The sequence below is a fragment of the Peromyscus maniculatus genome, chromosome 22 (genome assembly GCF_049852395.1).
Source record: "Peromyscus maniculatus bairdii isolate BWxNUB_F1_BW_parent chromosome 22, HU_Pman_BW_mat_3.1, whole genome shotgun sequence".
Classification (NCBI taxonomy): domain Eukaryota; kingdom Metazoa; phylum Chordata; class Mammalia; order Rodentia; family Cricetidae; genus Peromyscus; species Peromyscus maniculatus.
Genome location: NC_134873.1, coordinates 12,961,834 through 12,978,168, shown reverse-complemented (window position 1 = coordinate 12,978,168; position 16,335 = coordinate 12,961,834). Strand labels below are relative to the sequence as shown.

Sequence of the window (16,335 nt, the reverse complement as noted above, 5' to 3'; positions counted from 1 at the left end):
ATGCCAGTCCAGTATACTGTATCCATCTCATTTCATTCCTCTAAAGCAATCTCCAACATTTATGGCCAACCCAAACTGCATATCCTGTGTTCTATTCCATCCCACTTTTTCTATATCAGTGAGTGAAATGACAAAATGATTCTACATATATTGAACAAAATGAACTACATATACAAATAAAATAAAAAGATCATGACAGTATCCCACCCTCTCTGAATTCATCAGTCTAAGAGAAATGGCCTCCCACAAGAATAACCCAAATGAAACAAGGGACAAAGAACTTGACAGAACAATCATTAAACACCATCAAAGAATTGAAGGAGTTGAAAGTAGACATGAAGAAACAGCTCAACAATTTTAAAAATCATGATCATAGAGAGAATAACACCAGAATTATCTTTGTAAATATAAAAACATAAGGCTGGTTAAAACGATAGAGACAACCCAGGATTTGAAAACCAATTTATTAATGAAATAAAAACTTTGAAAAGAACTGAAGCTGAAATGCAGGTGGGAGATTCATCTAATTTTTAAACAAACAAGACAACAACAGGAATTCTAGTCCCCTGACATACACAGTGATATCTTCTCCAAAAAAATATAATCATCAATTCAAAGTTGTGTTTGTGTTTTGTACATCATGCATTTTTGTTCTCTTATCTTAATTATAGAATTTTAAAGTAAATATCTAAGCACAGGGAAAGTTATTCGGTTTTGCAGATATTTTCTAATACTTCTCCATTTCTTGGATTTCAAGAGGAATAATAATTAGATCAGATAATTGTGTCCATAATGTTTATACTTACTTGTTTCATTAGAAATCTCATTTTCGGGGCAAGGGGTACAATCAAAGCAACAAATAGTCTTTCCTTCCACGTGTGATTTCCTGAATCCAGGATGACAACTCTCACTGCATAGTGATTGCGGGGTCTGAGGAAAATCAGAGATGCACTAGTAATTCCTCCATTATTCGTGCAACTAACAATAAATATCATGACTCAGTGAACAGAAACTCTTCAATATAACATTGTGTTTTCAGTATAACTGATCCTTTAAAAGTTGTTCTTGTTTGAATATATGTTCATGGCCTAAAGATACTGCGCTAACCATGATACTCTCTGAGAATTGGTGGAAATTGTAAGATTTGGATCCTGATAAATGCAAGTTTTCACTAAATTGATGCTTTGAGTGTGGATACTTTAAACCTGGTACCAGATGTTTTTCACTTGCTACTTGACTATCGTGTGGAGAATAATTTCCTCTGACTTATACTTCCATTGTAATATGACCTACCATACATGAAAAATATGAATAAATAACCATGGGACAAAACCCACCCACACTATGCATGTTCTTACAGGTTCAGTTCTTTGAACAGTTTTATAGTGATAAATGTTAATGAAGAAATTTACATGGATCTTATGAAAGACATAAATCTTATGCAAAGAATGACAAATACACAAGACCAATTCTATTAGTGTAAATAAAAATCCGTTAAATTATAATTGAGAAATGTACATTGGAGACCTAAACAGAGCAACCAGAAATCAAGAATAATAAGACCAAGAATATGATGCTAGTTACTTGTTTGTAGTTGAAAAGGTTATGTTAGCTTCCACCAACCTCTGTGAATCCTAAGGCCCATTCTATCATATCCTCATGTATGGACAATTGCTGACCAAGTAAAGCAAATGAAGAAAATTTTCCCACTTTCAATATGTGTACAAAATTTGTTGGAAAATGGCAATAGTTGAGGATATCGTATTCTGCTGCAGATTTTCTTTTTTCATCCAAAATCAGTTGGTTAGAATCCAAATGGTAAGACTGAATATTTCTTATAAAGAAGTGCAGCTATGAGAGATGAATGGTTCAGGTTAACAGAAAGCAGCATGTGGGAAAGCTTTTCATCTCCTGTATGCATTATATCACAATGTAGATTTAGCACAGCAATAAATAAAGTATAACAAGTTCAATGGTATGAAAAATAAAATACAATATTTTCAAGTTCAGTAAGATGAAACAAAATGAACTGTGAATCAGAACAAGATTAACTGTGGTTCATTCAAATCTAAATAGTGTAGTGAAAGCTTTACATATCCAAAGATGACCTTGATGTACCTAATACCATAAATATGCTCACGTGGTTGTTATTACATAAAGTCCACTCTAAAGAGATAATTTATATACAATACCCATTTTCTTTGGGCAGCATTTAGGCATTCCTACAGTTAGGCTGTATATGGTCATCTCTTGAGGAATTTCCAATCAAATTGTCATTTTTATGTAGAAAATAATTTCTACTGAACATGTAGAACTTATTTAAATTAAATGAATAAACCATAGGATGAGGGAGATAGAACAACAGATGTGGATGATGAGACCATGCTGGAAAACATAATTTCAATCCTCAGCACCCACATAATAAAGAAAGAAATGACTCTAGCAATTTGGCATCTGATTTCCATGTGAGTTCTGTGAAAACCAGGCCCAAATGTACATTGGTGTAGTCACACACAGAAACACACACACACACACACACACACACACACACACACACACCTGTAAATTTTACAAAAAAAAATAAAGTGTTTAATGCTGGTCCTTTGTTCTTCAATATATCATTGGCAGTCTTATTCTGACTTATTGTAAAGTGAAAAAGGAGTTTTTTCCTATGATTTCTATAAAAACACATCCTAAACTGTTCACTTTCTGCTCCCATGAATTCTTTCTTTAGAAAATTATCTTTCTTATAATTTATGCCATCCAAAAAATGTTCATTACCTTCCAGGGGAAATGAATCAGTTCCTTTACACCACCTAGTCCCTGAAATTCAACTTGGTGAAGTAATATCTCATGAAGAATATGGGCCACAGCATACACAGCATTGTATAGGTTGTAACTCTCCTCACTTATGGCCATATCGATAACTGGATAAGGTAACATTTCCAAGGAAGAATTGAGTGGACAGTTCTCCAGTATAGTACAGTCATACTTAGAAAATGAGCAGGCAAAAAAGAAAAACCACAATATAGCTAAGTAAATGTCATTGGGGTATTTAGAGGGGTTAATAGTATGGATAAATTTTCTAAAACCTGAGATTTCCTTATGGTGGTGTGAAAACATGAGAGAACCATGAAACGGATGAAGAAATATACTCCATTGTATTTTGGAAGAATGATATGGTGAGGCCATGACCCAGACTTTGTGTGTCATTAAAAATCTTTCTACCATGTAAAAGAATGTAATCAGAGAATCAGAGTCAAAATAGACTATAATCACATTTACAGATGATTTCAAGATCTGATGATGATACGACCAGGAATTTGGAGATACTGACAATTCACTGATTGATATAATTTCCACAAAGGCCACACAGATACTGTTCTTGTCCATTTCTGTTCTAAAGTCTGACCAAAACTGAATGCTTCTTTCATCTTCTGAGATATACAGCCCCACCCAGTTCCAGCGGAAATGAATCAGTAAAGAGATCATAGCATGGGCCAGAAATGTGTCCTTTGGTGCCATCTGATATAAAGAAGTTAAATGGATATTGCCACTTAGGATGGGATCATGACGTCCAAAGGTGACCTAAGGGAATAAGAGAGTTAATAATAATAATAATATGAAGATGAGTCTCACACATTTATGAGACCTAATTTGCACCACACAATAGCTGCTTTGGGAAGGAAGATTGACTTACCTCACAGTTATAGTTACCTTCCTATTCTTCAGCTTTTTTTGGAATATTAATAAGTAGACTCATATTCTGAAACATACATTGTCTTTTAGAACCTCTACCACCAGTCTATTCCTAATAAAGACCACTGAGAAAGTAACTTTAAACATAATTTTTGCATGATGCATGAATTCAGTATCTATTTTTCATTTTCCTCATGAATATGTCATTATCACTGAATGAGTAATCAATCATTTCACTCTATGCCTACAATACTCACCTGTGGAAATTTGTACAGCTCAAGCAATGATCCAATAAGAGCGGAGGTTGTCCATGATGGTCCTGTAAACACTATTACAGATTTTTGCTCTTTTCTACAATTGTAATTAGGAATCATTCTGTCAATACCTGATAACCACTTTAAAGAAACATACATTATGTCTGCATCAATAAAAGCGACATTATGCACATCAAATCCCAAAGTTATGTTGGGTAAAATATGGGGGTTTCTGTTGATCTCTTCAATAGCAAAGAGGAAGGACAAAAAAACCAGATAGGTCTTGGCCTTAAACCTATGAAGGTGAAAAGAAATAATTAGGAGGATACAAGTCATGATTTCATTTAATAAGTTTATACATTGTAGCTCATCTACCTACCAATTTAATATATTGATTTTAATTTACTGACATTTATTAATTGTACAAAATAATGGATTTTATCATTAGAGCTCATAGGTATTTATAATAATTTATAATAAAATTTTATCTTTTTCAACCTCCTTTAACAAAATATTGGTACCTGTCTTATGGTTCCCATTCCTCTTCTGTGAGTTCTTCTGATACTTTGTTGTATTATCTCTATTATATTTCATTTAATCATTAATGTTAAATGTATACATACTTATAACTATGTGACTGAAACCTGCTGATTCCATTTAGTCTCTCAGTTGCTTCTCTCTATGTCCTGTAGAATGTCTGGCAGTTTCTTCTATGAAACAGGAACCTGAAGGACCACCTCACCTTGCAAAGTTCAGTGGTCACCTTCCTATGGATCCTGCATGTCCAGTTTATATACATCAATCAGTCAAAATAAGGGCACTTTTTTGCCCAGTGGATAACTTTTGCCACAAAAAAAGCAAACTCCATAATGAGTTTCTTCAATGTCCACCATCTTTCAGCACAGTGCTTAAATAGGGATGCTTAGTGGTGGAGATTTCCAGGGTGAAGATTTTCAGGGTGGGAATTAGTCAGATTTCAATCCCTGAGCTTTGAGAAGTTCAGAGACTGGCTGGAATTCATGCTCAGAGATTGGTTGGTTTTGTGCTCAAGGATTGGTTCGTTTTCCTACCCAGTTACTTATTGCTTTCATGCTCAATTGGTCAGAGGCAGAATGTGTTTCTTTGGTTCTGGTTTCAGAGCCAAGGTGTTTTTTTCAATGGCCATTTTTAACATTTTGGCTCTAGTTTCAGGACCAGGGTGTGTTTTTTTGTTTTTGTTTTTTGTTTTCACTGACTCTGATTTCAGGAACAATGTGTGCTTCTTTGGCTCTAGTTTCAGGGTTACGTTATATTTTTTGCTCTCTGATTTTAGGGCCAAAGTGTGTTTCTTTCACTGGCTCTTTTTGCAGAATTGGGGTGTATTTCTTTGCCTACTGGTACCTTTGGTTCTGGTACTATAGTTACCAGAACCTCAGGCTACTTAGGCCAGAAGAACAGAGAGGAAGGAAAACCAAGGAACAAAATAAGCATCCAATAAAGGTAAACATGGATCTCCAGTTAGACATGTATTCATGCCAAATACAGATGCCTATATGCCAGTGGAAGAACAAAATTAACAACCCAAAGGGCACTATGGCATCACCAGAGCCCAGCTATTCTAGAACAGCAAGAAATGAACATTGCAAAACAGCTGAAACACAAGAAAATAACCTTAGAAATAACTTTATGAAGATGGTAGAGTTCCTCAAAGAAGAAATAAAAAGACATTCCCCTAAGAAAATGGAGGAAAAGATAACAACAACAACACCAAAAATAACCTGGTGGAAATAGATAAATCCCTTAAAGAATGCCAAGAAAAAACAAACAGGTAAAGTAAACTGTTCAAGACCTGAAAATGGAAATAGAAACAATAAAGAAAACACAGACAGGGAACTCTGGAAATGGAAAATCTGCATAAGTGAAACAGAACTACAGATGCAAGCATCAACAACAGAATGCAATAGGTGGAAGAGAGAATCTTAGGCATTGAAGATACAATGGAAGAAACAGATTCATTGGTTATGGAAAATGTTAAATCTAAAAAATTCCTAAACTAAAAAATTTCATAAAATCTGAGACACTGTGGAAAGACCAAAGTTAAGAATAATATGAATACAGAGAATCTTCCCTCTGGGATATAGGCCCTGAGGCACAATCTGTGCCCCTTACTCCATCCATTGATGCCCCAGTTGAAGGCCAGCAGGGAAGATTCCTGCAGGCACACCTCCCCCACCAACAACCCCAATCAGACCCTGCAATCTACAAGACCCACTCCCTATCCTAAACCCATCCCCCTGCAACCTCAGCGGCTCCCTGAGACACAGAATCCACCAGCTCTGATTGGACCAAGAACAACTCCCTGGGACAGGTAATCCTCTAGATTTGATCAGAAGAAGAGTGGCTCACTTAGACGCAGAATCTGACAGCTCCAATTAGACCAAGAGCTCAGACTGGACCAAGAATGGTGCTCTGAGACACAGACATAGCCAGCACAGATTGGACCAAGAGCAGCTCCCTCAGACACAGGCACTATTGCACCTATTGGAGAAAGAGATGGGTAGATGCCAGTGAAAAATACGTATAACAACATAAAGAGCAATATAGCTCCACCAGAACCTAGTGATTCTAAATAGCAAAACCTGAACATCACAATGTAGAAGAAGCAGAAGAAAGTGACCATAAAAATCACTTTATAAAGATGATAGGGACATTTAAAGAAGAAATGAAAAATTCCCTTAAAGAAATTGAGAAAAAGACAAACAAAAAATTGGAAAAAAATCAATAAATCTTTTAAAGAAAACCAAGAAATAGCAATTAAACAGGTGAAGGAAACAAATCAAGATATGAAAATTGTAATAGAAGAAATGAAGAAGACACAAACTGAGGGAATGCTGGAAATAGAAAAATCTAAGTAAGTGAACAGGAACTATAGATGCAAGCATAACTACCAGAATACAAGTATGGAAGAGAGAATCTCTAGTGTGACGGGTACAATAGAGGAAATAGATTCATGACTCAAAGAAAATACTAGAGGCAAAAAGTTGTAACACAAAAGGTCCTGGAAATCTGGAACACTATGACAAGGCCAAACATAAGAATAATAGGGATAGAAGAAGAATTCCAACTCAAAGGAACAGAAAATATATTCAAAAAATCATAGATGAAAACTTTCCAAACTTAAAGAAGGAAATGGCTATGAAGGTACAAGAAGTTTACAAAACACCAAGTAGATTGGACCAAAAAAAAAAAACTGTCCCCTTGCCACATAATAATCAAATCACTAAACATACAGAATAAAGAAAGAATATTAAGAGCAGCAAAGGAAAAAGGCCAAATGACTTAAAAAAGGCAGACCCATCAGAATAATACCCAACTCATCAATGGAAACTCTGAAAGAGAGGGACCTGGACAGACATAATGCAGATATTAAGAGAACATGGATGCCAGCCTGGACTACTATACCCATTAAAACTTTCAATCACTATAGACAAAGTACACAAAATTCCAAGACAACACCAGATTTAAACAATACCTATCCACAAATCCAACCCTACAGAAAACACTAGAAGGAAAATTGCAACATAAGGAAGTCAGGTGCAAACACAAAAACACAGGCAATACATAACCCAAGAGCAGCAAATGCCAAAGAAGTAAAATAAACACACACTACCACAAAAAGATAACAGGTATTAACAACCACTGGACTTTAATATCTTTTAATATCAAGGGACTCAATTTGCCTATAAAAAGACACAGGCTAACAGAATGGATACAAAAACAGGATCCATCCTTCTGCTGCATACAAGCAACATACCTCAACTTCAAAGACAGACACTACCTCAGAGTATAAGGCTGGGAAAAGACTTTCCAATCAAATAGATTTAAGAAGCAAGCTGGTGCAGCTATCCTAATATCTAAAAAAAAATAGACTTCAAACTAAAAGCAACCAAAAGAGATTGGGAAGAACATTACATATTCATCACATGAAAAATCCAACAAGATAAAGCCTCAATTCTGAATATTTACACCCCAAATACAAGGACACCCACTTGTGTAGAAGAAACATTACTACAGCCTAAATTGCATTCACACCCCACACACTAATAGTGGGAGACTTCAACACCTTACTCTCCCCAAAATGGACAGGTCTGCCTGACAGAAAACTTAACAGAGAAATAAGGTTCTAACAGATGCTATAAATCAAATGGACTTAATAGATATCTATAGAACATTCCACCCTAACACAAAAGAATATACATTTTTCTCAGCACCCCATGGAATCTTCTCTAAAATCAACCACATATTCACTCACAAAGCAAATCTCAACAGATATAGAAAAATTGGAATAACCTCCTGTATTTTATCATCAGACTACCATGGCTTAAAGTTAGATTTCAACAATAAAAGTTACAGAAGGCCTACAAGCTCATGAAAACTGAATAATGCTCAACTGAATCACCAATGGGCAAAGAAAGAAAGAAAGAAAGAAAGAAAGAAAGAAAGAAAGAAAGAAAGAAAGAAAGAAAGAAAGAAAGAATTAAAGACTTCTTAGAATTCAATGAACTTATGGGATGCTATGAGAGCAGGAAAATAGCACTAAGTGCCCACATAAAGAAGATGGAGATATCTCATACTAGTGACTTAACAGCACACCTGGAAGATCTAAAACAAAAAGAAGAAAACTCACCCAGAAGAAATAAAATCCAGGAAATAACCAAGTTGAAGGCTGAAATCAATAAAATAAAAACAAAGAGAAAAATACAAAGAATCAATGAAACAGAGTTGATTCTTTGAGAAAATCAACAAAGTACACAAATCCCCATCCAAACTAACCAAAAGGTAGAGAAAAAACACCCAAATTAACAAAATCAGAAATGAAAAGGGAGATATAACAACAGACAATGAAGAAATACAGGGAATCATCAGGTAATACTTCAAAAATCTGTACTTCACAAAATTGGAAAATATGAAAGAAATGGACAATTTTCTGCATATGTACAACATACAAAAATTAAATCATTACCAGATAAACAATATAAATGGACCTATAACCACTAAAAAAACAGGAATAATCCTTAAAATTCTCCTAACCAAAAAAAGCTCAGGACCAGATAGTTTCAGCACAGAATTCTACCAGAATTTCAAAGAAAAGCTAATACCAATACTCTTCAAATTGTCCCACACAATAGAACCAGAAGGAATATTACCAAACTCTTTTTATGAGTTTACAGTTAACCTGATACCCAAATCACACAAAGATGCAACAAAGAGAAAGAACTACAGAACAATCTCCTTCAAGAACACTGATGCAAAAATACTAGCAAACTGAATCCAAGAATAGATTAAAAAAATTTATCCACCTTGATCTAGTAGGCTTCATGCAAGAGATGCAAGGATGGTTCAGCATACAAAAAATCGGTCAATGTAATACACCATATAAAGAAACAGAAAGAAAAAACACACATGATCATCTCATTGGATACTGAAAAAGCCTTTGACAAAATCTGACACTCCTTCATGATAAAGGTCTTGTACAGATCAGGAATACAAGGAACATATATAAACATAATAAAGGTAATTTACAACAAGCCAACAGCCAACATAAATGGGGAGAAACTCAAAGTGATTGCACTAAAATCAGGAACAAGACAAGGCTGTCCACTCTCTTCATATCTATTCAATATAGTACTCGAAGTTCTAGCTACAGCAATAAAACAAAAGAAGACCAAGGGGATACTAATTGGAAAGGAAGAAGTCAAATTTTAACTATTTGCAAACGATATGATAGCATAAAAAGAGACTCCCAAAATTCTACCAGGGAATTCCTACAGCTGATAAACACCTTCAGTAATGTGGGGGGATACACGATTAACTCAAAAAAATCAGTAGTTTTCCTATATACATGAAAATGGAAAATAAACCAAGAAAGAACTCATAAATACATCACTCTTTACAATAGCCATAAATAATACAAAATACCTAGGGGAAACTCTAAGTAAGTGGAAGTCCTATATGACAAGAACTTTAAGTCTCTGAAGAAAGAAATTGAAGAAGATAACAGAAAATGGAAAGATCTTGCGGTGGTATTGTGTTCCCCAAAATATTGTGTACTCTAATAAATTTATCTGGGGTCAGAGAACAGACAGTCACTAGACACAAAGGCTAGAAAATGGTGGCACTCACACCTTTAATCCTAGCATTCCAGAGATAGAAATCCCCCTGGATCTCTGTGAGTTCAAGGCCACATTGGAAATAGCCAAGCATGGTGACACATGCCTTTAATCCCAGAAAGCCAGCCTTTAATCCCAGGGAGTGGTGGTAGATAGCAGAAAGATATATAAGGCGTGATGACCAGAAACTAGAAGGTTTTGACTGGTTAAGCATTCAGGCTTTTGAGCAGTAATTCAGCTGAGACCCATTCCGGATGAGGACTCAGAGGCCTCCAGTCTGAGGAGACAAAACCAGCTGAGGATCTGGCGAGGTGAGATAGCTGTGGCTTGTTCTGTCTCTCTGACCTTCCAGTATTCACCCCAATAACTGGCCTCGGGTTTGATTTTATTAATAAGAACTTTGAAGATTCATGCTACAAGATCTCCCATGCTCATAGACAGATAAGATTAACATAGTAAAAATGGCAATCTTAACAAAAGCAATCTACAGATTCAATGCAATCTCCACCAAATTGCAACATGATTCTTCAGAGACCTGGAAAGAACAATATTCAACCTAATATGGAAAAACAAAAAACCCATGATAGCTAAAATAATCATGAACAATAAAGAAACTTCTGGAGGCATCATGATCCCTGACTTCAAGCTCTACTATAGATAGTATAAAAAACAGATTGGTATTGGCATAAAAACTGAAATGTGGACCAATAGAATCGAACTGAAGTCCTGAAATTAATCCACATACTTATGAACACCTGATTTTTGACATAGAAGCCAAAACTATACAATGGAAAAAAGAAAACATCTTCAACAAGTGGTGCTGGCATAACTGGATGTCAGCATGTAAAAGTTGCAAAGAAATCCATATCTATCACCATGTACAAAACTCAAGTCCAAATGAATCAAAGACCTCAACATAAATCCAGTTACACTGAACCTGATAGAAGAGAAAGTAGCCTTGAATGCATTGGCACAGGGGACCACTTCCTAAATATAACACCAGTAACACAGACACTGAGAGAAACAATTAATAAATGGGACCTCCTGAAACTGAGAAGCTTCTGTAAGGCAAAGGACATGGTAAAGACAAAATAACAGACTAAAGAACAGGAAAAGATATTCACTAACCCCACATCTGACACAGGGCTGAACTCCAAAATATATAAAGAATTCAAGAAACTAGACATCAAAATAATGAACAATCCAATTTAAAATGTGCTACAGAAATAAACAGAGAATTCTCAATGGAAATATCTAAAATGACCAAAAGACATTTAAGGAATTGCACAACATCCCTAGTCATCAAGGAAATGAAAGTGAAAATGACTCTGAGATACCATCTTATGCCTGTGAGAATGGCTAAGATCAAAAAGACTGATAAAAGCTTATGTTGGAGAGAATGTGAAGGAAGGGGAACATTCCTACACTGTTGGCTGGAGTGCAAACTTGTACAGCCACTTTGGAAATCAGTATGGCAGTTTTTCAGAAAATTGGGAATCAATCTTCCTCAAGACCCTGCTATAACACTCTTAGGAATATATTGAAGGAATGCTTAATCATACCACAAGGACACATGCTCAACTGTGTTCATAGCACCATTATTTGTAATAGCCAGAACCTGGATACAGCCCAGATGCCCCTCAATCAAAGAATAGATAAAGAAAATATGGTACATATACACAATGGATTACTACTCAGCAGTAAAAAAAAAAATGAGATAATAAAATTTGCAGGCAAATTGATGGAACTAGAAAATACCATCCTTAGTGAGGGAACCTAAACTCAGAAAAACAAACAAGGTATGTACTCACTCATAAGTGGATACTAGACACTAAAGGAAAGGATAACTAGACTACAACCCACAGCTCCAGAGAAGCTAGTTAACAAGGAGGACCCTAAGAGAGATGCATGGATTGCCCTTAGAAGGGGAAATAGATGATATTTCAATAAGTAATCTTGGAGTGTGGAGGGGCAATAGAGGGCAAGAGATGGGGGATGAGAACATAAGGGAATGAGATGTTCAAGATGAAACAAAGATGGAGTGGAAGAGCAATGAAAGAGATACCTTAATAATGGGAGACATCATGAGGACAGGGAGAAACCTGGTGCCAGGGACTTTCCCAGGAAACCACAGGGATGACAGCATGGGTTACTTGGACCTTTTCCTTTGCAGGTTTTAATAGTCTTTCTTATACTACAAGAAATAATGGAGAGGGTGCCTGAGCTGGCTTTATCCAGTAATCAGATTGGTGAATGCCCTGTCATCATAGAACTTTCATCCAGTAACCAATGGAAGCAGATGCAGAGATCCACAGCCAAGCACCAGACCAAGATCCAAGCATCCTATCAAAGAGAGGGAAAAGGGATTCTATGAGCAAGCGGCATCAAAATTGTATTGAGGAAACCTTCAAAGACAACCAAACCAAGCTAATGGGAACCCATAAACTTTAAACCAACAGCTATGGAGCCTCCATAGGACTGGACTAGTTCCTCTGCATAAGTGAGACAGTTGTGTAGCTTGATCTCCTTAAGTGGTCCCCTGACAGTAGAATCAGGATCCATCCCTTGTGCATGAGTTGGCTTTTTGGAGCCCATTACTTATGGTGGGACACCTTGCACAGCCTTGATGCAGGGGGAGGGGCTTGAACCTGCCTCAGCTGAATGTACCATGCTCTGCTGACTCTTCATTGGCAGCCTTACCTCTTCAGAGCAGGGAATCGGGAGGTAAGTTGGGGGGGGGGGGTGCTGAGAGGTGGGAGGAGGGAAGAGAGGTGGATCTGTGATTGGAATGTAAAATAAATTTTAAAAAATCTTAATGAAAAAAGAATGGCAGTGATATAGATAGCTTAAAAAATATATTTGTAATTTGGAGAGAAAATTCTAAAGCAGATTGTATTTAAAACCAAAGTGGAGAAAACCTAAAAAAGATTGTGGACTATGGCACCTTGCCTACAAAAAAAGAATAATAGGAATAGAAGATGGAGAAGAATCTAGACACTAGAGAAGAATCATTGCTTAAACACCCAGAAAATACATTCAGTGAAATAATAGAGAAAACTTCCCAACCTAAAGAAGGAGATGCCTGTAAAGGTACAAAAAGTGAAAAGAACACCAAACCGATTGGTGCAGAAAAATAAAGTCCCCATGCCACATAATAATTAAGAAACTAAACATACAGAATAAAGAAAGTCTATTAAAATCTGAAAAGGAAAAAGTCCAAGTAATCCATGCAGGCAGATGTATTTCAATTATACTAAGCTTCCCAATGAACACCTTAAAAATAAGAAAGGTCTGGGAAGATGTTTTGCAGATGCTAAGGGATTGTGGATGACTGCCCAGACTATTGTACCCAGCAAAACTTTCAATCACTATAGAGGTAGAAAATAAGACATTTCATGACAAATTTAAATTTAAACAATATATCAAATCCAGCCCTACAAATGGTACTAGAAGGGAAACTCCAAACAAGGAAGTTAACTAGATCCATGAAAACACAGGCAATAAATAATCTAACATCAACAAACTCCAATGAAGGGAAACAAACACACACACACACACACACACACACACACACACACACACACACACACACACACACTATCGCCACCACCAACAACAGCAAAATAATAGAAATTAACAACCATTGGTTTGCTTATTAATATTCTCAATATCAGTGACTCAGATCACCAATAAAAAGGCACAAACTAGCCAGGTGGAAGTGGTGCATGCCTTTAAACCCAGCATTTGGGAGGCAGAGGTAGGCAGATCTTTGATGCCAACCTTGTCTACAGAGTGAGTTCCAGGACAGCCAGGGTTACACAGAGAAACCCTGTCTCAAAAAACTTAAAAAAGAAAGGAAGGAAGGAGGGAGGGAGGGAGGGAGAGAGAGAGAGAGAGAGAGAGAGAGAGAGAGAGAGAGAGAGAGAGAGAGAGAGAGAGAAGAAAGAAAGAAAGAAAGAAAGAAAGAAAGAAAGAAAGAAAGAAAGAAAGAAAGAAAGAAAGAAAGAAAGAAAGAAAGAAAGACACAAGCTAATAGAAAGGATACCATCTTTCTGCTGCATACAAGATACTAACCTCAACACCAATCATTACCTCAGAGTAAAGGATTGGAAAATGATTTTCCAAGCAAATGGACTAAAGAAGCAAGCTGGTGTAGCTATTCTAATTTCTTTCTTTCTTTCTTTCTTTCTTTCTTTCTTTCTTTCTTTCTTTCTTTCTTTCTTTCTTTCTTTCTTTCTTTTTTTTTTTTTTTTTTTGAGCTGAACACTGGAAGATCAGAGAGACAGAACAGTCCACAGCAAACCTCACCTGGCCTACTTCTCAGCTGATCCTGTTTCCTCAGACTGGAAGCCTCCAAGTCCTCATCCAGAATGAATCTCAGCTGAACTGCTGCACAAAAGCCTAAAAGCTTATCCAGGCTAGTTCCTGGTTTTCACACCTTTCTGCTTCCTGTCATCCCTTCCTGGGATTAAAGGCACTTGTTACCATGCCTGGCTGTTTCCAGTATGGCCTTGAACTCACAGAGATCCAGATGGATCTCTGCCTCCCAAGTGATAAGATTAAAGATGTGAGTGCCACCATTTTCCGGCCTCTATGTCTGTCTAGTAGCTGTTCTGTTGTCTGACCCCAGATAAATTTATTAGGGTGCATGATATATTGGGGAACACAATATCACAACAACTCATTAAGTATTAATGTATTAATACAGATTTTGCCAGACTATTTTGTTTGCATGTTCCAACTTTTAAAAATGTTTATGCAATCTTTTCCACTCCCCTCCAATCCTAGTTCTTGTGGATTAATTCATGTTGAGCCAATGTTCTCTCTCTCTCTCTCTCTCTCTCTCTCTCTCTCTCTCTCTCTCTCTCTCTTGCTCTCGCTCTCGCTCTCGCTCTCTCACTCACTCACTCTCACTCTCACTCTCCTTCTCTCTCTCTCCCTCTCTCCGTCTTTTGTTTTTTTGGGACAGGGCTTCTCTGTCACTTTGAAGACTGTCCTGGAACTGGCTTTGTAGACCAGGCTAGCCTCTAACTCACATAAATCTGCCTATCTCTGCCTCTCAAGTGCTAGGATTAAAGCCATGTACCACCACTCTCCTGGGGAGCCAATGTTTTCTCAATGTCCCAATTTCTTGTATATGAGTTCTTGTCAGATGTATTAAACAGACAAAATCATTCACAAATCAAAAAATAAAAATAAAAAAAACAGGAAACCAGAGAAGGAGGAAATTTTCAAGTCAATTCCTGCAAATCGAGTAAGGACGAAAGGCGGAGGAAAGCCTATTAGAGACAGAAATTAGAGGTTATTGGAAATGTTTCAGAGTATAGTTTCAATGGCATGATGAAGTGCAAAACCAGATGGTCCTCTCTTTTTTTATTTGCCTATTAAAAGTAGATTTAAAATTTGGAAGGCAGCTAATATCCCACTTCCAACTAAATTTAATTGCCTCTTCCTTGGAACGACAATGATCTTGATTATCTTATCACTAACTTGTCCCCTACTCTCTGTTATTAGAAAGACTGTATTATTAGTTATCATTTGTATATATCTCCCCCACTAATTGGAATTCTCCCTGAGGGCAGGAGTGCATTCACTACTACTTGCCCATATTTCTCTAGCATTTAATAGAATGGTTTGCACATTGTATGTGCTCAAAACACATTTGTTGCAAGCACAATGGATTTCATCTATGGGCAAGTGCTATAATGAGAGGTCTGACCATCTGTGATTTAGTAAACAAGTTTGCCCTGAAAATACTGAGAAGTTCTATGTAAGTTGTAAACATTCAAGTCTCAAGTGTCATAGAAAACAATACAACACCTGACTTCAACTCAAACTGATTCTCTCCTTTTGTATAATTTCATTGCTTTTTAATTTAATTTCTGAAAATTCAGCAATGTTTTATTTTACATAATATCAGATTTTGTTTGTTTTTTAAGCTATTCTAATTTCTAACAAGATAGAATTCCAACTAAAGTTAATCAAAAGAGATGAAGAGATTGGCTATGAAGAGAATGCTTTCTAAGTCAAGTAACAGCAGGATCATGGATGTCAACATATGTACTGAAGAAGGACATTTCATACTCATCAAATGAAAAATTCAAACAGATTGATGTCTCAAATCTGAACATTTATGCCCCAAACACAAAGGCACCCACATTTGTCAAAAAAGCATTACCAAAGTTTAAGTCACACATTTATCCTCACACATGAATAGGGGGAGACTTCAACAT

General features: G+C 36.4%; 1 protein-coding gene across 1 annotated transcript in view; it reads right to left on the bottom strand.

Annotated features, from left to right (window-relative positions):
- Positions 1 to 16,335, bottom strand: part of LOC102903250 (vomeronasal type-2 receptor 116-like) — a 64,293-nt gene that overhangs the window by 6,026 nt on the left and 41,932 nt on the right. The window contains exons 3-6 of the mRNA XM_016009540.2: positions 3,957 to 4,248; positions 2,782 to 3,588; positions 1,624 to 1,851; positions 807 to 930 (exon numbers count right to left, since the gene is read on the bottom strand). Coding sequence (XP_015865026.2) covers positions 807 to 930; positions 1,624 to 1,851; positions 2,782 to 3,588; positions 3,957 to 4,248 — 1,451 coding nt within the window. The remainder of the gene's footprint in view (positions 1 to 806; positions 931 to 1,623; positions 1,852 to 2,781; positions 3,589 to 3,956; positions 4,249 to 16,335) is intronic.